This window comes from Stegostoma tigrinum, chromosome 26 (assembly GCF_030684315.1).
Source record: "Stegostoma tigrinum isolate sSteTig4 chromosome 26, sSteTig4.hap1, whole genome shotgun sequence".
Lineage (NCBI taxonomy): Eukaryota > Metazoa > Chordata > Chondrichthyes > Orectolobiformes > Stegostomatidae > Stegostoma > Stegostoma tigrinum.
Genome location: NC_081379.1, coordinates 50,682,542 through 50,705,451, shown reverse-complemented (window position 1 = coordinate 50,705,451; position 22,910 = coordinate 50,682,542). Strand labels below are relative to the sequence as shown.

Genomic DNA, 22,910 nt, shown 5'->3' with positions numbered 1-22,910 from the left:
AAGGAAAGTCATACTGTGGCTTCTTGGAGACTGGGAAATAGTCAAGGGAGGATATGTCAAGTGGTAGCCATCAGAGATTCAACACTTATTGTTGTGGACCAGAGCAGATCATCACCCCTCTCCCAAAGTACTATAAGGAGACAGCCTAGAACGTAACTTTTATATTTATTTAAAGACAAGTGTAAGGCATTTTGTTCCAGGTGTGATTCGATTGGCTTTAATCAAAACACACTTTGCTCTTACAACATAGTTAAAATACCAAAAAAAAAGCATAACTTTAACCCAATTGACAAAAGTAACAAGATAATGTCTTATTTAACCACTGTTAACCAATTGTTCCAACACAGGCAGCATTCTATGAACATACCCTTTGGCAAAAATGCAATTCAGCAAAATAGTTATGATTGTTACATGCTTGGTCTCCCCAGTCTAGAAGAAAGAAACAGTCTGGCCCTTTAGATTTTTTCAGAGAAAGCAGTAGCAGAGAACTTTCTCAATTAACTGAAAGCAAAACTCGGGATATTGCTGGACCTGTGTGAGCTCTGACTCTGTCTACTCATGATTCTTTTCACTTAAAAAAAACACAGGGAGAACTCTGAAGCTGTTTACAAACTGCTTATCTGAAGGAGACATTTTGGAACCACTGTGGCAACACCCCTCTGCAAGAGAAACAGCAAGAGCACATATCTCTTAAAGGCACAGTATCAGCACATTAGGGTGATGTAGGTTTGACGGCGAATCTAGTATGGTATATTCCCTGTTGTTGGGATCTTAGAGACGCAGTATCACAAAAGGAAGCCATTTGGCCCATCAGATCTATGACACCCTCTATAGAGCAATCCAGTCAGTTCCATACCCTTGACCTATACAAGTTTATTTCCCTTAAGTGCCTATCTAATTTCCTTCTATATGTACAGTTATGTCCACATCGACCACAGTGTACTTTCAGTAACTTTCAGGTTTTCGTCAATATTTCAACATTTCTTCCTCACAATCCATTGTGCCCAAAGCTCTAAATGTGCGTCTCCAGGTCCTTGTACCTTAAGGATTTTATTTGTCTATTCAGGTGTTGCAGTCTATCCTGTTCATTCCGTTATTATGTGGCAATTTATCAGATTCCTCTTAAGTTCAAATACACCATGTTGGCCACACTGCCCTCATTAGATCGGTCTGAGCCTTATTACAAAAGCTGAACCATACATATTTTTTCATTTAAAACAGAAACGTTCTGAATTCCTAAGTTACTTTTACATTAGGAGTGTTAATTTAGAACTAGATTATCCATTCAAAAAGCTTTTAGCACAATAGAAGTCAAACTGACTGGCCCACATTTGCTGAGTTTATTTTCACATCATTTCTTGAACAAGAAATATTTGGAACTCACCAACCCTCTGGCACCGCCTCTTCGTCCAGGGAGATTGGAAGGATTACGGTCAGAGTCTCTGTATTTTCCACCCTTACTTCCCTCAGAGTACTGCTAACCTTTGCTTTAGCTGGCACCTTATAAACCAACAGAGATGAGATATCCCAGCTTCAAATAGCTGCCTTCATCTACAGCTGTTTGCTTGGCCTAGTTTGGAACAAAAAATGTCTCCATTTGACATGAATTTACTGTAAACTTAATTGAGAATATTTATGGACTCAGCTGTGCACCAGAACTATTTCTTAACATGAGACATCTCCTGACTGCCCAAACTTTGGGAATTAAAGTTGTACTATTTGTGAAACTGCCTATAGACCCTTTAAACATTTCAAACACTTCTTCAGTGTTACTGGATTTAAAACTCAACATTATACTGTTTTGTGTCAGAGATAAGTTAATAGGATACCAGACAATAGGAACTGCAGATGCTGGAGAATCCAAGGTAACAAGGTGTGGAGCTGGATGAACACAGCAGGCCAAGGCTCTAGGCCCGAAACGTCAGCTTTCCTACTCCTAAGATGCTGTGTGGCCTGCTGTGTTCATCCAGCTCCACACCTTGTTATCTCTTGTACTGCTTTGTGTTCACAGTGTTTCTAAATAATAACTAAACTCCTGTTCACAGCTATAAGGCCACCTGTATGTTTTCCTTTACAGCTTAATTCCCCGAGAGCTTCAGGATGTGGTGAAGAGTCTGGAAATGAAGCTTTGGTTGGTGAGCCAAGCGCAGCGTTGTCCACTGATCCAAGCTGCTTACCTGAAGATAGTTTCATTGATACTGAGTTTGTGCAGTGAAGAGTTCTTGTGCAGTCTCCAGCTAGTGCTTCTCGCTGAACTGGAGACTTCTCCAACCAGGCTGATGGTAGAGTAACTATTTATGCTGTAACTGAATATTATTAATGCCTCAGGAGCTCTATTTATGCCATAATGGCAATTTATGCTGATACTATAAGCTGATGTATCACTAATACCTGTGTTTGTGACCTATGATCATTCTTCTGTCTAGATCGGCTCTGGGATATTTCGGAGAGCTGCAACTCGCTACCTATGTGCCGAGGCAGTGCGTGCAGGAAATACGCACCAGCTGGAGCGGATTGGCAGGTTGTTACTGTGTGAAGACCTTGACATCCGCCTTGCTGCCCTCACCTGGATCATGCAGGATCTCAGTTGCAAGGAGCAGCTGGCTGGCAGCTTGATATTGAAACTTCTATTGGTATGGCAATCATTCCATTTCTCAATCCTTTTTAGTTTATTCATAGGAAGTGGGTGATGTCTAAGCCACCATTTATCGCTCACCACTAATTGCCCGCAGGGCAGGGACAATAAGACCATAAGATGTAGCAGAAGAAATAGGCCATTCAGCCATTGAGTCTGCACTGCCATTCAATTATGACTGATATGATATGACGCCGTTACTAAATCAAGAATCTAAATATTTTTGTCTGACCTCTGTGACTTGCTTCCATATCCCACTGTGGCAATCAGTTCCACAGATTAACCACCCTTTGATTGAAGAAACTCCTGCTTATCTCAGTTCTAAAGGGCCGTCACTTCACACTGAGGCTGTGTCCCTGGGTCCCAGTCTCTCTTATTAGTGGAAACATCTTTTCTCTGTCTGATGTATCCAGACTGCTCAGTATCTGTAAGTTTCAATCAGATTGCTCCCTTATCCGTCTAAACACTGAGTACAGACCCAGCGTCCTCAACTGCTCTTCATATGACAAGCCCTTCACCCTCAGAATCATTCTTGTAAACCTCCTCTGGACCCCTGCAACGCCAGCACATCTTTCCTGAGATACATGGCCCAAAGCTGCTCACAATATTCCATTGCGTCCTAACCAGAGGTTTATACAGCCGCGGCTCTACATTTCCTGCTCTTGTATTAGAGTCATCTTGAATGCTATATTACATTTGCCTTCTTAACCACCAACTGAACCTTTCTGTTAACCTTAAAAGAAGCCTGAACTAATACCCCTAAGTCCCTTTGCGCTTCAGATTTCTGAAGCCCATACCCATTTAGAGAGTGGTCTGTACCTTTGTTCCTCCTACCAAAATGTATAATCTCACACTTCTCTGCATTTTATTCCATCTGCCACTCTTTTGCCCATTTGCCGAGCATATCCAAGTCCTTCTGCAGCCTCCCTGCTTCCTCAACACTACCTGTGCCTCCAACTATCTTTGTTACGTCTGCAAATTTAGCAACAATACCCTCAGTTTCTTCTTTTGGATTGCTAACATACAACATGGGTGCAGTCTGTCTGGTCCGAATGATTTATCTGCCTTCAGGCTTTTCAGCTTCTCTATAGTGATGGCCAGTACAGTCAACTCTGCCCCTGACTGTCTTGAAGTTCTGGTTTGTTGCTGGTGTCTTCAACAAAGTACCTAGTCAGTTCCTCCGCCATTTGTTTGTCCCCCAATACTACTTCTCCAGCATCATATTCCAGCAGCCCAGTATCCACTCTCGCTTCTCTCTTACCTTTTAGATATCTAAAAAATCTCTTGCGATCCTCTATTATATTACTAGCTAGCTTATTCTCATATTTCATCTTCTACTCCCTTATTGCTTTTTCAGTTATCACCTCCTCGTTATTAAAGGCTTTACAATCCTCTGGCACTTGAGAGTCATCCACTTTGCTATGGATCCGGAGTACATTTAGGCTATGTTGGGTAAGGATGACACACTTCTTGAAGGTGTCAACTCTCCCCCAGGGTGCTGTTCCTGAAAGTGCTGACTCCTCCTGGATACAGTTCCTGAAGGTGCTGACTTTCCTGGGGATATAGTTCTTGAAGGTGCTGATTTTTCCAGGGGTCCAGCCTATAATGTGGATTCCAGAACTCTTATAATTCTTTAGCTGTGGCCAAACCAATGTTTTATACAGTTCCAGCATCATTACCGTCTTAAAATCTCTGCCTCATCTAATATAGGCAAATATCCTCTATGTCTTCTTAACCACTTTATCTATCTGTCCTGCTACCTTAATGTATATGCACACCCCGGTCCCTCTAACCTTTGGTGTTTCCCAATGTCCTGCCATTCATCAATTATTCCCTTGTTACGTTTGTCCTCTCCAAGTGCATCACATCATTCCAATGAGAACTCCATCAACAAACCCATTGAACTGCCCATTATACAAACCACTGAAAAACAGAACTTAGAAGTAATGCCAACCACCCCAGCAAACAGAGGCATATAAATAACAAACAGGACAGAACACCAACGCTTCACCAGAGGTGCACTTAGCAGGGTGTTAGCTAACAGGGTGACGAAACACACCAGTTCGGCAAGCAAGTCTACAACCTCAACCACAACTCGAGCTACAAATCTTCTCAAAAACTTTCAATGAATCACCTCATGTTTATCCAGATTGATTTCCATTTGCCACTGATCAGCCCATCTGTATCGCCCTGTAATCTAAAGATGACTTCCTCACACTTTACCACTCCACCAACTTTTGTATCATTCATGAACTTACTGTCGACTCTCTTGAGCAGGGACTCCAACACAGATCCCTGTGGAACCTTACTGGACACAGACTTCCAGTCACAAAAAAGCCCCTGGACCATTACCGATGCTGTGTTCGCAACAAACAACTACATCTCCCAGTCGCGAACCATTTCAATTCCGCCTCTCCCCCCCCCCCCGCCCCCAACTCCTCAGACAACATGTCCATCCTGGGCCTCCTGCAGTGCCACAATGATGCCACCCAAAAGATGCAGGAACAGCATCTCATATTTCGCTTGGGAACCCTGCAGCCCAAGGGTATCAATGTGGATTTCACAAGCTTCAAAATCTTCCCTCTCCCCGACCACACTCCAAAACCAGCCCAGCTAGTCCCTGCCTCCCAAACCATTCCTTCCACCTCAAGCCCCACCCCCATTCCCTACCCACTAACTTCATCCTGCGCCCCCCAACCTGTCCGTCCTCCCTGGACTGACATATTCCCCACTAACTCCCCACCTACATTCACCTTCACCGGCTCCACCCCCGCCTCTTTGACCTGTCTGTCCCCTCTCACTCTATCTTCTCCTTTATCCATCTTCTATCCGCCTCCCCCGTCTCCCTATTTATTTCAGAATCCCCTTCCCCTCCCCCATTTCTGAAGAAGGGTCCCAACCCAAAACGTCAAGCTTTCCTGCTCCTCTGATGCTGCTTGGCCTGCTGTGTTCATCCAGCTTCACACCATGTTATCTCAGATTCTCCAGCATCAGCAGTTCCTACTATCTCTGGACCATTATCCACTGCTTGCTGTCACTCAGCCAATTCTGCATCCATTTTACCAAATTTCCTTGAATCTCTTGGACTCTTACTTTCACTGTCAGTCTCTTGTGCGGGATCATATCAAAAACCTTGCTGAATTCCAAGTAGACTATGCTGAATGCATTACCCCTGATCTACATGTCTGGGCACCGTTTCAGAAATTCGATCAGGTTGGTCAGACATGATGACCAACAAAACCACATTGTCTGTTCTTGATTAATCAATCCTTGCCTCTTGAAATGCCGATTAATTCTTTGTTCCCTAGAATTGCTTCCAGTTGCTTCCTCACCACTGAGATTCAAGTGATTGGCCTTTAGTTGCCCGATTTATCTCTGTCTTGGTTCTTGAAGCTGCAGACTCTGTAAGGACAGGGAGTCTCCATTGCGTTGTTGATGTTATTTGCCTCTAAGGCTGACTCTCTGAGTGCATATCCTCAAAATTACAGACCGTTATTTATTTGTGATAGTCAATAGTTTTCACTGACAGTCAGTGTTTTCTGTTTGATCCATGCAGAGCAACTTACAGGTGGTGTTATTGGAAGCAGAGCGAAGCTTGGAGCTCTTGAGAAGCTGGCTGGAAGCCATTGTGTTCCTGCAGGAAAACCTACATAAACTGGAGTCGAAGGCAGTGCCTGAAGATCTGAATCTGCGAGTGCACTGCATTGAGATATTGTTATCTAAAATAGAAGTGGCAAAGCTTGGACCCATTCTTCACAGTCAGGTCCTGCGTGCAGTCAGTGTGCTGCTGGCCGAGAGGTGAGAACATCAAACTGCTGGTGAGTGGTGGCGAGAACACTGCTTGAAGTGGGACGGTTAACATAGTTCACGACCCCTTGGTGAAGCTCGCTTCAGTGTCACACTGGGTTACAGTATTGGTGGGTATAGATTTGTCACTGTATAATGCTGGGATCTAGTACTGATGGGTTTAGACCTGTGTCACAATAGTGGGTACAGTACACATAGGGCAGATCTGTTTCTGTGTTACACTGCAGTACAGCATGGGCGGGACAGGTCTGTCACTGTGTAATACTGGGAAATAGTACTGATGGGTATAGATCTGTCACTGTATAAGGCTGGTGGGAATAGATCATCTGGTGGGCCCAAGGCCCGAGAGAAAGCGACAACTTACCTCACTTTAGACGTGGAGCCATAGAGTAAAACAGCATGGAAACAGGCCTTTTGACCCAACTGGTCCATGCTGACCATGGTGCCCACTCAGCTCGTTTCAATTGCCCGCAGTTGGTCGATGTCCCTCTAACCCTTCCCATCCATGTACCTTTCAAAATGGTTTTTAAATGTTGCTGTTGTACCTGCTTCAACCACTTTCTCGAACAGCCCATTCCATATACGCACCACTCTCTTTTGAAGAAATTGCCCCTCAGGTCCTTCTTAAATCTTACCCCTCTCATCTTAAACCTTAGCCCCTAGTTTTCAATTCCCTATTCCTGGAAAAAGACTCTATGCATTCATTCTATCTAAGCCCCTCATTGTTATATCCACCCTAATAAGGTCACTCTTCATTCTCCTACGTTCCAAAGAATGGAGTTATATCCTGGCCAATCTCTCTCTACTCAGGCCTACCCAGTGCTGGCAACATCTTTGTAAATTTTCTTTGCACACTTTCCAGTTTAACAATGTCTTTCCTATATCAGGGTGACCAAAACTGTACACAGTACTTCAAGTGTGGCCTCACCAATGACTTCTACAACTGTAACTTAACGTCCCAACCCCAATACTCAATGCTTCAACCGATGAAAACTAGCATGCTAAATGCCTTCTTCACCACCCTTTCCACCTGTGATGCTGCTTTCAATGAACTATATACTTGTACTCCTCGTTCCCTCTGTTCCACAACACTGCTCAGGACCTTACCATTTACTGTATAAGTCGTCAGAGGTAGTAGGAACTGCAGATGCTGTGATAACAAGGTGTAGAGTTGGATGAGCACAGCAGGCCAAGCAGCATCAGAGGAGCAGGAAGGCTGATGTTTCAGGTCTAGAACCTTCTTCAGAAATGGGGCAGGGGAAGAGGGCTCTGAAATAAATAGGGAGAGAAGGGGAGGCGGATAGAAGATGGATAGAGGAGAAGATAGGTGAAGAGGAGACAGGCCGATCAAAGTGGCGGGGATGGAGCCAATAAAGCTGAGTGTAGGTGGGGAGTGAGGGACGAGATAGGTCAGTCCAGGGAAGACAGACAGGTCAAGGTGGCGGGAGGAGGTTAGTAGGTAGCAGATGGGAGTGGGGCTTGAGGTGGGAGGAGGAGATAGGTCGGAGGAAGGACAGGTTAGGGAGGCGGGGACAAGCTGGGCTGGTTTTGGGATAAGGTAGGGGGAGGGGAGATTTTGAAGCTTGTGAAGTCCACACTGATACCATTGGGCCGCAGGGTTCCGAAGCGGAATATGAGGTGCTGTTCCTGCAACCTTCAGGTAGCATCGTTGTGGCATTGCAGGAGGTCCAAGATGGACATGTTGCCTGAGGAATGGGAGGGGCATTTGAAATGGTCGCGACTGGGAGCTGCAGTTGTTTAGTGTGCACCAAGCGAAGGTGTTCTGCAAAGCGGTCCCCAAGCCTCCGCTTTGTTTCCCCGAGGAGGCCACAACGGGTACAGCTGATATAGTTAGTATACCACATTGATAGATGTGCAGGTGAACATCTGCTTGATGTGGAAAGTCTTCTTGGGGCCTGGGTTGGGAGTGAGGGAGGAGTTGTGGGGGCAAGTGTAGCACTTCCTGCAGTTGCAGGGAAAAGTGCCAGGTGTGGTGGGGCTGGATGGAGAGTGTGGAGCAAACAAGGGAGTCCCGGAGAGAGTGGTCTTTCTGGAAGGCAGGTAAGGGTGGGGATGGAAAAATGTCTTTGGTGGTGGCATCGGATTGCATGTGGCGGAAGTGTCGGAGGATGATGCTTTGGATCCAGAGGTTGTTGGGGTGGTACTGGAGGACGAGGGGGATTCTGTTTTGGTTGTTATTGCGGGGAGGGGGTGTGAGGAATGAATTGCGGGAAATGAGGGAGACACGGTCCAGGGTATTCTCGACCACTGAAGTGGGGGGGATGTTGCGGTCCTTGTAAAACGAGGACGTCTGAGATGTATGGGAGTGGAATGCCTCATCCTGGGAGCAGATGCGGCGGAGGTGAAGGAATTGGAAATAGGGGATGGCATTTTTGCAGGAAGGTGGGTGGGAGAAGGTGTATTCTAGGTAGCTGTGGGAGTCTGTGGGCTTGAAATGGATATCGGTTTCCAGGTGGTTGCCAGAGATGGAAATAGAGAGGTCCAGGAAGGAGAGAGAGGTATTAGAGATGGGGATGAAGAGGTATCAGAGATCTGAGATACCTGTGCAATCGCCATCTGCAATCTGACCCCATCACCAAAGACATTTTTCCCTCCCCACCCTTATCTGCTTTCCGGAGGGCCCACTCTCTCCGGGACTCCCTTGTCTGACCCTACACCACCCCCACCTCACCCCCATCCCAGGCCCCAAGAAGACTTTCCACATAGAACATAGAACAATACAGCGCAGAACAGGCCCTTCGGCCCTCGATGTTGCGCCGACCTGTGAACTAATCTAAGCCCCTCCCCCTTATCCCATCATTATCCATATGCTTATCCAAGGACTGTTTAAATGCCCCCAATGTGGCTGAGTTAACGACATTGGCAGGCAGGGTGTTCCATGCCCTTACCACTCTCTGAGTAAAGAACCTGCCTCTGACATCTGTCTTAAATCTATCACCTCTCAGTTTGTAGCTATGGCCCCTCGTACAAGCTGACGTCATAATCCTCGGAAAGAGACTCTCACTGTCCACCCTATCTAATGCTCTGATCATCTTGTATGTCTCTGTTAAATCCTCTTTTCGCCTCCTTCTCTCCAATGAGAACAGACCCAAGTCCCTCAGTCTTTCTTCATAGGGCCTGCGCTCCAGACCAGGCAACATCCTGGTAAAATCTCCTCTGCACCTTTTCCAATGCTTCCACATCCTTCCTGCAATGGGGTGACTAGAACTGCGCGCAACATTCCAAGTGAGGCCGCACTAGCATTTGTACATCAAGCAGATGTTCACCTGCACATCTGCTAATGTGGTATAGTGCATCCGCTGTAACCGTTGTGGCCTCCTCTACATCGGGAAAACCAAGTGGAGGCTTGGGGACCACTTCGCAGAACACCTCCACTCGGTTCGCAATAAACAATTGCACCTCCCAGTCGCAAACCATTTGAACTCCCCCTCCCATTCCTCAGACGACATGTCCATCCTGGGCCTCCTGCAGTGCCACAACGATGCCACCCGAAGGTTGCAGGAACAGCACGTCATATTCGCTTGGGAACCCTGCAGCCCGATGACATCAATGTGGACTTCACAAGCTTCAAAATCTCCCCTCCCTCTACCTTATCCCAAAACTAGCCCAGCTTGTCCCTGCCTCCCTAACCTGTCCTTCCTTCCACCTATCCACCCCTTTCACCTCAAGCCCCACCCCCATCTCCTACCTACTAACCTCATCCTGCCCCCTTGCCTTGACCTGTCTGTCCTCCCTGGACTGACGTATCTCCTCCCTCACTCCCCACCTACACTCAGCTTTACTCGCTCCATCCCCGCCTCTTTGACCGGTCTGTCTCCTCTCCACCTATCTTCTCCTCTATCCATCTTCTATCTGCCTCCCCTTCCCCTCCGCCCTTTCTCAAGAAGGGTCTAGGCCCAAAACGTCAACTTTCCTGCTCCTCTGATGCTGCTTGGCCTGCTGTGTTCATCCAGCTCGACACCTTGTTATCTCACTGTATAAGTCCTACCTTGGTTTGACTTTCCAAAGTGCAACATCTCATGCTTATCTGTACTGAATTGCATTTGCCAACCCTCAGTCCACTTCCCTATCTGATCAAGATCCCTCTGTAATTTTTGATAACTTTCCTTGTTATCAACGATACATCCTAATTTAGTCTTCTCACAATGTTATCTCGTCCACATTGGGGAGATGAAATGCAGGCTGGGTGACTTCTTTGCAGAACACCTCCATTCTCCCTGTGAAAAATGACCCATTTCTGCAGACCACTGTGTTCCCATGCTCACATTTCACTCTTAGACCTGTTGCAGTGTTCCAGTAAGGCTTAATTCCAGCCTGAGAAACAACATGCCATCTTTTGCTCAGATACCTTTATAGCTTGCAGTACTCAACGTTGAATTTTAACAATTTTAGAGCATGAGACCCCTTTCCTTGATTATTGTCTGCTTCCACAACGCTGGGGCTTGTCATGACTTGGGTTGCTTTCAGTACGACCAGTTCATTTTCCCATAGTTCCTAGTATTTCCTATCTAGCTTCTTTTCTTCCTCGGCCTACTGTCAACAACCTCTTCACCTGCTTGTCGTTTTTCACCCTTTCTGTGCTCCCTCTCATCTATCCACTCAGTCTGTTCTTTCCCCCCATCCCACCCTACCCACCCCTTTTGTCAGCTTTAATACTATCCTATCCTGTCTGCTTCTAGAACGGTCACAGGACTCTAAATGTTAACTATTTTCTCCCCGCAGATGCTGCCAGACCTGCTGAGTATCTCCAGAAATTTCTGTTTTTGTTTGTTTGTGCACAGGTATAACTGTATAACATTGGAGTACAGAACTGACTTACAGAACTTATAGGTCTGACTTTGCATCGTATAGTACTGATGAAGATAGGTCTGGCTTTGTATAACACTAGGATACATTACTCATTGATGGGCCTCTCATTGGGAATGGGATGCCTATTCGTAACTTACTTCTTCACACATAAGTATGAACTTTAAATGACTAGTGGTCTCTGAGTGTGTGTTTGGCCTTCCTTTTAATATTATTGTTGATATTAAATAGATTGATTGTTTATGTTGTCCAACACTTTCTTCAGTTGCCAGGTTCTCTCTCTTGCTCTGTTGATGCGTTGGGTAACACTCCTGGAGCTCTGTAGTGATCCAACATCCAGTGAAATACTCCGTCTGGGTGCTGCCACCTCACTTGTCCAGGCAGGGGTAACAATGATAACATGGGCATTGATGGACTCTCTCAGACATGTGCCGCTCGTTGTCAGGTAATGATCTTGTGCTCCATTCAACTTGTGTTTTCATTACAAGGAGATTTGTCAGTGTGACTGTTTCTGAGTGTGGGTTCAAATTGAGGAAGAAAACATCTTGCTCACATTGTGGACTTTTATATGGTGCAGGCAAATACCCAGAACCAACTCTGCATCTCCTTGGGAGAGTGCAAGGTGTGAGGCTGTGACAGCACTGAAAAGTGACATTATTAGTAGATATTACACTCTTTGGGCATGTAATGTTGTCTTACCTTTTGAGACGGAGAAGATTTCACTCCTGAAAGGTCATTAATCAACGAGTCTGATGTATATAATTAGCAAACAAACCCATGGGGAGAATGGAACTTCCCTCACTCTACAAGCTGTCATGATCTGTATTGCTTGATCGGCCAAAAGAAGCAGATTCAATAGTAATTTTCAAAGGGAATTGAACAAATACTGAAGGGTCTAAGTGGAAAAACAGGAGAGCAGGATTAATTGGACTGTTCATTTACAGAGTTAGCATTGATACACTGGGCCAAATAGTCTCCTGATCTACATTCTTCCATCATGCTGCTTTTGATATTTTTGTAAGTTTTGGAGCTATTGATTAAGAATGCCACAGATTTCACTGCTAAACACATCATGGTAATACTAGTTAATAAAATGTGAGGCTGGATGAACACAGCAGGCCCAGCAGCATCTCAGGAGCACAAAAGCTGACGTTTCGGGCCTAGACCCTTCATCAGATGAAGGGTCTAGGCCCGAAACGTCAGCTTTTGTGCTCCTGAGATGCTGCTGGGCCTGCTGTGTTCATCCAGCCTCACATTTTATTATCTTGGATTCTCCAGCATCTGCAGTTCCCATTATCAATGGTAATACTAGTTATCAGGTTACCCTCAGAAGTGTCATGACTTAGTGACTAGCTACTGAATTTGAGAAGTCTGAGGTGCAATGGTTCATTGAGCCCCTGAAGTCAGGAAAAAGAGGGTTCATCACATAAAACATTGCCAGGATGTGGAATGATGTTACTGTGCTTTATAACCAAAGACAAATGTGAATAGGACACATATATGCTAGATCTGACGGAATGCCATCCTATTCAGTGCTCAATCTGAGGTAGTGCGGGTGGGTGTGATTACTGCTGGATCTGAGGGAATCTAAGAGTGTTTGAAGTTAGATCTGAGCTGGATTTTTGAGAATGTAATTGTGCTCAATGCTGGATATGAGGGAATGTGAGTGTATTCAATGCTGGATTTGTGGCAATAATAGTGCATTCAATGCTGGATGAGAACATTAAACATAGAAGCAGAATTAGGTAATTTGGCCCATTGAGCCTATTACACCATTCGATCAGGGCTGATATGTTTCTCAGCCCCATTCTCCTAACTTCTCCCCATATCCTTTGATCCATTTATTAATTAAGAACCTAACTAACTGTCTTAAATACACTGACCAATTTAGCCTTCACAGCTTTCTGTAGCAATGAGTTTCACTGCCCTCTGACTCAAGAAATTCCTCCTCATCTTAGTTTAAAAGGTTGGGCCTTCAGTCTGAGACTGTGCCCTCAGGCCTTAGTATCTTCCACGAATGGAAATATCTTCTCCATGCCCCCTGTGTCAGGCTTCTTAGTATTCCGTCAATTCCTATGAGATATGCCTCTCATTCTTCAAAAATCCATCAATACAGACTCAGAGTCCTCAACCACTAGCCATATGACAAGTCCTTCATCCCTGGGATCATTCTTATTAACTTCCTCTGGACAACCCTCCAATGCCAGCTCATCCTTTCTTAGATATGAGACCTAAAACTGCTCACAGTATTCCAGTTGCAGTCTGACTAGAGCCTTATACAGCCTCTGCTCTCATATTGTAGCTTCTTGAATTGGTACTAACATTACAATTGCGCTTCTAACTGCCGTCTGAGCCTGCATGTTAACCTTAAAAGAATGCTGAACTCTGATGCCTAAGTCTAGATTTCCAAATCCTTTCCCCTTTTAAAAAAAACTATGCTTCCAATCTTCCTGCCAAAGCTCGTCATATTTTTCCATCTGCCACTTCCACATTCCTGGCCTGTCCAAGTACTTCAGCAGCCACCCTGCTTCCTCAATATTATCTGTCCCTCCATCTATCTTTGTAGCATCTGCAAACTTGGCAACAATACCCTCAGTTCTTTCATGCAAACTGTTCATGTATAACATGGATAGTTGTGGTCCCAACACTGGTCCATAGTCAGCAGCTACCATTCTGAAAAAGATCCCTTTATCCCTACTCTGTCTTATTCCTTTCAGCCAATCCTCTATCCATGCCTTTATTTTGCTGCTAACGCCATAGGCTCTTAATTTTTTTAGTAGCCTCCTAAACAGCATCTTATCAAAAGCCTTCAGTAAATCCAGGTAGATGATGTCCACTGCCTCTCGTTTGTCTAACCTGCTGAGTAACTCCTCAAAGAATTTTAACAGGTTTGTCACGTATGACCGCCCCTTGATGAAGCCATGTTAACACAGCCCTTTGTTTTACCATAAACTTCTAGTTACTCCGTATCTCCTCTTTAATAATGGACTGTAAAACCTTACCAACGACCAAGATAAGGCTAACCAGCCTATAGTTTGCCACCTTCTACCTCCTTCCCTTCTTCAGCAGGAATGTTACATTAGCCATTTTCCAGTTCTCTGTGACCCTGCCTGATTCCTTTTATTCCTGAAAGATCACCACCAATGTCTCCATAATCTCCTCAGCTATCTCCTTCAGAACTCTGGTCTGGGTGATTTATCCACCTTCTGAATTTTTGCTTTTCCCAGTACCTTCTCTTTCGTGATATCCACTACCCTTACCTCTGACAAGTAAGTCTCTTCAAGTTCTGGTATGTTGCTGGTGTCATCCACTATGAAAACTGAAGCAAATTCAGTTCCTCCACCATTTGTTCATTCTACTTTACTAATTCTCCAGCCTCATTTTCCAATGGCCCAAACTTGTCTCTTTTAGATATCTGAAAAAAACTGTTGCAATCTTCTTTTATATTACTTTGCTGCGCCATATCGCTACCCTTTTAACATTTTCCATGCAATTGAATCCACCCTCCCCCACTCATTAGTCCAAAGCCCTGTCCACAACCCTAGCAAGGATTCTGGTCCCAGCATGATTCAGGTGGATCCCATCCCATCGCAACTGCTCTGCCCAAGGCCCTTAAGAAACTACAGAGGGTTGTGTGCATAGCCCAGACAAACACGGGAGCCGACCTTTCATCTGTGGACTCATTTATACCTCTCATTGCTGTGAAAATGCTGCCAACATCATCATAGACCCATCACACCCCAGTAATGCTCTCCTACAACCTCTTCTGGCACGCAGAAGATACAGAAGATTGAACTCATGCACCAGTAGGTTCAAGAACAGCTTCTTCTGTGCTATTGTTAGATTGATAAATAGACTCTCTAATGTTCAAATGATTCAAATAATGTTGACCTTGTTAATGTTGATCTTGCTGTGTGCACGTCCTGTGTGGTGTAACCTGTATGCCTCACCCTGTCCAGGTTTTTCACCCTACAATCTGTATGTCTTCGCTTACTATGATCGCCTGTGCCTCTTGCAAACAAAGCTTTTCACTATACTTAGGTACACGTGATAATAAATCAAATCTAATCAAATTAAACTAAACCAAATCAAATCATAAGCTTCAAAATCTCCCCTCCTCCAACCGCATCCCAAAACCAAGCCAGCTCGTCCCCGCCTCCCTAACCTTGTCTGTCTTTTCTCCCACCTATCCACTCCTCCCACCTCCAGCCCCACCCCCACCCCCACCTCCTACCTACCAGCCTCATCCCGCCTCCTTGACATGTCCGTCTTCCCTGGACAGACCTACCCCCACCCTAACTCCCCACCTACACTCATCTTTACTGGCTCCATCCCTGCCTCTTTGACCTGTCCATCTCCTCTCCACCTATCTGCACCTTTATCCATCTTCCATCCACCTCCCCTCTTTCTCTCTGTTTATTTCAGAATCCCCCATCTCTCCCCCATTTCTGAAGAAAAGTCCTGACCTGAAACGTCAGCCTTCCTGCTCCTCTGATGCTGCTTAGCCTGCTGTGTTCATTCTGCTCTACACCTTGTTATCTCGGATTCTCCAGCCTCGGCAATTCCCACTATCTCTAAATGCAATCAACTCTCTCTTTCCATTGTACTGGTGCCAGTCGTCCTATGAAACCCATTCTCCAACATCAGTCTTTGAGCTACATGTTTACCTCTTTAATCTTGTTAACCCTGTGCCAATTAGTTTGTGGCCTGAGATGGTAATCAAAGATTATTGCTTTTTTGGTTCTGCTTTTTAATTTAGTCCCTAAGTACTCATGTTCCCGCAGTAGAACCTCTTTCCACTTTTTACCTGTATGATTGATACCCATGTGAACCACAACAAGTGGATCTTTCCCCTCCCACTCCAAGTTCCTCTGCAGCCCAGATGAAATATCCTGAACCTGGGCACCAAGCAACACAGCTTTCGGGACTCCCAATCCTGGCCACAGAGGATAGTGTCTATTCCCCTGACTACTATTCCTGATTACAACTAAATTTCTCTTTGCACATTCTTTTGAATGGCTCCCTGTGCTATGGAGCTATAACCAGTTTTCTCAACCTCCCTACACCTCTCACTCATACCCACACAGGAAGCAAATATTTTAAAACTGTTAGACAAGCTAAAGGGCTGAGGATCCTTTAGCACTGCCTCCAGAATCCCTCTACCTGCCTCGTTCGTAGTCACACCTTCCTGTCCCTAACCACGGATTCGATGCAATACAGGTGTGTTCAGTGCTTGATTTGAGAGAATGGAATCATGTTCAATGCTGATTTTGAGGGAATTCCATTCAGTTGAATGCTGGATCTGATGGAATGATAGGGTCTTATTTGCAACATCTGATGGAATGCGATTGTGCTTATTGCTGGATTTGAGGGAATTCAAGTGCATTCACTGCTCAATCTGAGGGAATGCAAGGGTGTTCAGTGCTGGGTTTGTGAGAATGTGAGTGTGCTCAATGCTGTGTCTGAGGGAATGTGATGACTGCTAAATTTGAGGGAATACGATTACATGCAATACCAGCTTCACCTGATTGCCTGTTTTTTTTTACTTTTAGGATAACAAATGGAGGAATCCGTTTGTTGCAAGATGAGGATCCAAGGGTGAGGACAGAAGCTGCCAAGTTTGCTACTCAGGTGTACCTGTTATCTGCTAGCAGCAGTGAGCAGTTAACTCACTTTCAGCCTAACAGGGCTCTGCTTTGTCTGCTTGAGTTCCTGTTGCAGAATTGTTGGGACTGCAAGCAAGTATTTGAAGTTTTGATGCAGTATGTCCCAGCTGTAGATGTGGCTGCAATCTTGGTTGAACTAAGGAGTGAGAAGTAAGTTTGAATTTGATTCCTGGATGAGTATAATAGTTAAGACAAATGAGCTTTGAACCTGGATTAGTACATGGAACTGCAATGTTGTCATCACTTCAGAAACTTGATTGAGTAAAGGTCAGAACTAGCACCTCAACATTCCAGGATTTAGATGTTTCAAGCTTGCTAGAAAGGGACATAAAAGGGTGGGGAAGTTTCATTACGATTAAGGAGAATTTCACAGCTACACTAAGAGAGAACATCTTGGAGAGCTCATCCAGCGAGGCCGTATGGCTAGAACTCAAGAATAAAAAAGGTGCAATCACTTTGATCAGGTTATTTAATTTCCCAATTATTTACTGGGACTCCCTTAGTGCCAGCGGCTTAGATGGGGCAGACTTTGTTAAGTGAATCAAGGAGGGATTCTAGAAACAATATATAGATAGTCTAACAAGGGAAGGATCCATATTAGACCTAGCACTGGGTGATTGAGGTTTCAGTGGAGGAGCCTTTTGGGAACAGTGATCGTAATTCCATATGTTTTAAGATCGTTATGGGAAAGGAAAGATTACAAAAACAGAAATTAGAAACTACCGATGCTGGAGAATCCGAGATAACAAGGTGTCGAGCTGGATGAACGCAGCAGGCCAAGCAGCATCTTAGAAGCAGGAAAGCTGACATTTCGGGCCTAGACCCTTCATCAGACCTTCGTTTCTGAATTTGCAGAAGAATATAAAGGCAATAAGAAAGCCATCAGAAGGGCAAAAGGGGACATGAGACAGCTTTGGCAAGTAGGGTTGACAACAGTCCTTTGGGATTCTACAAATACATTAAGGACAAGAGGGTACTGAGGGACAGTATAGGGCCCCTTAAAGATCAGGAAGGCCACCTATGTGTGGAACTGCAGGAGATGAGGGCGATATTAAACGAGTATTTTGCATCAGGGTTTACTGTGGAGAATGATGTGGAAACTAGAGAACTTGGGGAAATAAGTAGTGACATGTTCAAAGTGCCCATATTACAGAGGAGGAGGTGTTGGATGTCTTAAAATGCATCAAGGTGGATATGTCCCTGGAACCTGATCAGGTATACCCTAGGACTTTGGGGAAGCTAGAGAAATGATTGCTGGGCCCCTTGCTGAGATATTTGTATCAATAGCACAGGTGAGGTTCCAGAAGATTGGAGGTTGGCTAATGTGATGCCACTATTTAAGGAAGGTGGCAAGGAAAAGCCAGGGAATTATAAACCAGTGAGCCTGACATCGGTGGTGGGCAAGTTGTTGGAAGAAATCCCGAGGGGCAGGATTTACATGTATTTGGAAAGGTGAGGACTGATTAAGGATCATCAACATGGCTTTGTGCATGGGAAATCATAAATCACTAACTTAATTGAATTTATTGAAGAAGTAACAAATAAGATTGATGAAGTCAGAGTGGTAGACTTGGTCTATATGGACTTCAGTCAGGAGTTTGATGACTTTCTGCATGTTAGACTGGTTAGAAAGGTTAGATCACATGGAATACAGGGAAAACTATCCATTTGGCTGCAGAACCAGCTTGAAAGCAGGAGACAGAGAGAATTGCTTTCAGACTGGAGGCCTGTGACCAGTGGTGTACCACAAGGATCGATCCACTGTTTTTTGTCATTTTTATAAATGATTGGGATGTGAACACAAGTTTTGCAGATGACACCAAAATTTGTGGTGTAATAGACAGCCAAGAAGGTTAACTTAGAGTACAGCGGGATCTTGAATTTATGGCTATTGGCCAAGGACTGGCAGATGGAGTTTAATTTGGGTAAATGTGAGGTGCTTCATTTTGGAAAGGTAAATCAGGTCGAGGCTTAGACACTTAATGATAAGGTCCTGGGGAGTGTTGCTGAACCTTGGAGTGCAGGCTCATAGTTCCTTGAAAGTAGAGTCAGAGGTGGTGAAGAAGACAGTACGGTCAGTGCATTGAGTATAGGAGTTGGGAGGTCATGTTACAACTGTACAGGACATTGGCTAGGCCAGTTTTGGAATACTGCATTCAGTTCTGGTCTGTCTGGTATAGGAAGGATATTGTGAAACTTGAAAGGGTTCAGAAAAGATTTACAAGAATATTGCCAGGGTTGGATGGTTTGTGCTGTGGGGAGAATCTGAATAGACTGGGACGGCTTTCCTTAGAGCATCAGAGGCTGGGGGGAAGCTTATAGAAGTTTTTAAAATCATGAGTGGCATGGATGAATTGTCAAGGTCTTCCCCCAGATTAGCAGCGTCCAAAACTAGAGAGTATAGGTTTAAGGTGAGAGGGGAAAGATTTGAAAGGGACTGAAGAGGCAACTTTTTCACACAGAGGGTGGTACATGTATGGAATGAGCTGGCATAAGAAGTGGTGGAGGCGGGTGCAATTACATTTAAAAGGCATCTGGATGGTTAAACGAATAGGAAGGGATTATAGGAATATGGGCCAAACGCTGGCAAATGGGATTGGAGTAATTTAGGATATCTGGTCGGCACGGACAAGTTGGACCGAAGAGTCTGTTTCCATGCTGTGCATTTCTGTGAATCTAAGTTAGTGTGACATGAGTTCTCATGCACAAAGCCATGTTGATGATTTCTAATCAATCCTTGCCTTTGCAAATATATGTAAATCCTGTCCCTCAGGATCCCTTCCAACAGCTTGCTAGCCTATAGTTCCCTGACTTTTCCTTACCACCTTTCTTAAATAATGACACCATGTTATTCTAGCGCCTCACTTGTGGCTGTCGATTTAAAATATATCTCAGCAAGGGGCCCAGCAATCACTTCCCTACTTCCCACAAAGTTCTAGGGTACACCCAGGGATTTATCTGCCTTGATGCGTTTTAAGATATCCAGCACCACCTCCACAGTAATATAGACACTTTTCAAGATGTTGCTGTTTATTTCCCCAAGTTCTCTTGCTTCCATAGCCTTCCCCCCAGTAAACATTGGAAAATATTTGTTTAGAATCTCCCCCATCTCCTGCGGTTTCAAACATAGCGGGTGTTGCTGATATTTAAGGGGCTCTTTTCTCTCTCTAGTTGCTCTTTTGTCCTTAATGTATTTGGAGAAACCCTTTAGATTCTCATCAACCCTATTTACCAAAGTTAGACCATAAGACCATAAGACATAGGAGTGGAGTAAGGCCATTCGGCCCATCAAGTCCGCTCCACCATTTAAATCATGGCTGATGGGCATTTCAACTCCACTTCCCTGCACTTTCCTTGTAGACCTTGATTCCTTCTGAGATCAAGAATTTGTCGATCTCTGCTTTGAAGGCATCCAACGTCCTAAGTTATCTCCTATCCTCTTTTTGCCCTCCTGATTTCCATCTTAAGTATAGTCCTGCTGCCCTTATACTGCTGCAGGGGTTCACTCGATTCCTGCTGTCTATACTTTACATGTTCTTCCTTCATCTTCTTGACCAAAACCTAAATTTCTCTAATCATCCAGAGTTCCCTACACCAACCAGCCTTGCCCTTCACCCTAACAGGAACATATTGTCACTGGACTCTTGTCATCTCATTTTTGAAGGCCTCCCACTTTGCAGCCATCCTTTACCTGCAAATAACTATTCCCGATCAACTTTTGAAAGCTCTTGGCCTTTCTCCAATTTAGAACTTTAACTTTTAGACCAGGTCTATCCTTTCCCATAACTATATTAAAACTAATTAAATTACAATCACAGGTCTCAAAGTGTTGTCCAGTGACGCCTCAGTCATTTGTCCCACCTTATTTCCCACAGTAGGTCAAGTATTGCTCCTTCTCTAGTAGATACTTCACATACTGAATCAGAAACTTTTCTTGTGCACACTTAACAAATTCCTCTCCATCCAAGCCTATAACGCAATGGCAGTCCCAGTCTATGTTTCAAAAGTTAAAACCTCCTATCACAACCACCCTATTATTCTTATAGATAACTTAGAAATCTTACAAATTATCTTCTCAATATTCTGCTGACTATTTGGGGGTCTATAGTACAATCCCAAAGAGATGGGCATCCCTTTCTTATTTCTCAGTTCCAATCAAATAACCTCACTGGACATACTCCCTGGAGTACCACCCCAGGTACAGCCGTAATGTTATCCCTAATCAAAAACACCAGTCCCCTCCTCTCTTGTCCTCTTTCCTATCCTTTCTCTAGCATCTATACCCTGGAACATTGAGCTCTCAGTCCTGTCCATCCCTGAGCCACTTCTCTGTAGTAGCTTTAATAGAACATAGCACAGTGCAACACAGGACCAGACCTTTCAGCCCAGGAAGCTGTGCCGGACATGGCACCAAATGAAACTAATGCCTTTTGCTGGCCCTTAGTCCATATCCCTCCATTCCTTGCATATGTTATGTCTAAAAGTCCCTTAAATGCCCCTATGGTGTCTGCCTCCACCACCATGACTGGCAGCACGTTCCAGACCTATGTCACTCTCTGTGTAAAACACTTGCCCCCTCTCACCTTAAGTGCCTGTCCCCTCGTATTAGACATTTCAACTCTGGGAAAATGATTCTGATTGTCAACCCTATTTATGAATTCTCATAATTTTTTTAATACAATCCCCACAGTGCGGAAACAGGACATTCAGCCCAACAAGCCCACTCCAACCCTCCAAACAGCATCCCATCCAGACCAATCCCCCCATTCATCCATGCAACCCTGCTTCTCCCAATCAACCCTCCGAATAGCATCCCATCCAGACCAATCCCCCAATCCATCCATGCAACCCTGCTTCTCCCATGGCCAACACACCCAATTTACACATCCCTGAACACTACAGGCAACTTAGCATGACCAAACCATGTAACTTGCACAAACCCTTCGGCTCAAAAGTCCACATTGACCTCATCCCACCCAGATCCATTCCTCCACACATCCCTGAACACCACAGCCAATTTATCATGGCCAATACACCTGGACTACACGTTTGGACTGTGGGAGGAAACCGGAACACCTGGAGGGTACCCACACAGACGCAAGGAGAATGTGCAAACTCCACAGACAGTCACCCAAGGGTCAAATTGAACCTGAGTTCCTGGCGCTCTGAGGCAGCAATGCTTACCACTGAGCCACTGTGCCGCCTTATGGCTCATACCCTCTAATCTAGGCAGCATCCCAGGAAACCTCCTGTGCACTGACTCCAAAGCCTCAGCATTCTCCCTGTAATGCGGTTGCCAAAGTTGAAGGCAATATGATATCCCAGTCCCAGGCTCCCAACCGTGCCCTGAGCTCATCTGCCTTACCTATGCATTGGAAAAATGCAGTTCAATTTATCAAACCTAAGTGGTTCTCTGCTCAATTCCTGCCTGCCTTGATGTTTGACTTGCTCCTTTTCCCAACTGCACCAGCCTCAGACTGATCCCCTTTCTCACTATCTGTCAGTATCCTGTAACAATTCCTGCCAGCCCTTTCTCATTAGTTTCAATTCTCTCAGGTGGCTCCAGCAAATCTCCCTGCCAGTATATTAGTTACCTTCCAATTCAGGTGTAACCCATCCTTCTTACACAGGTCGCTTCTATCCCAGAAGAGATTCCACTGATCCAAAAATGTATATCTAGCACCCTTGAGGACCTACTTTTGAAGCTCCTGCCTAATTTCCTATATTCTGTCCTCAGATCCTTGTCCTTTTCTCTTCCTATCTCATTGGTTCCAATGTATACAATGACTTCCTGCTAGTCTCTCTCTCCCCTTTGAGAATATTCTACACTGTCTCTGAGACATCCTTGATCCTGGCACCCAGGAGGCAAAAATATCTCATTGCCTGCCACAGAAAAGACAATCTATCCCTTCTGACAAGAGAGTCCCTATCAAAGTCAGTCACTTAGAGCTGATGTACCCCTCATTATATTTGAG

The 22,910-nt window shown here is 44.8% G+C and overlaps 1 protein-coding gene across 1 annotated transcript in view; it reads left to right on the top strand.

Annotated features, from left to right (window-relative positions):
• si:ch211-225b11.4 (thyroid adenoma-associated protein homolog) overlaps positions 1-22,910 on the top strand; it is a 248,624-nt gene that overhangs the window by 221,285 nt on the left and 4,429 nt on the right. Inside the window, exons 25-29 of the mRNA XM_048556638.1 lie at positions 2,078-2,282; positions 2,427-2,633; positions 6,192-6,433; positions 11,535-11,714; positions 16,822-17,085. Coding sequence (XP_048412595.1) covers positions 2,078-2,282; positions 2,427-2,633; positions 6,192-6,433; positions 11,535-11,714; positions 16,822-17,085 — 1,098 coding nt within the window. The remainder of the gene's footprint in view (positions 1-2,077; positions 2,283-2,426; positions 2,634-6,191; positions 6,434-11,534; positions 11,715-16,821; positions 17,086-22,910) is intronic.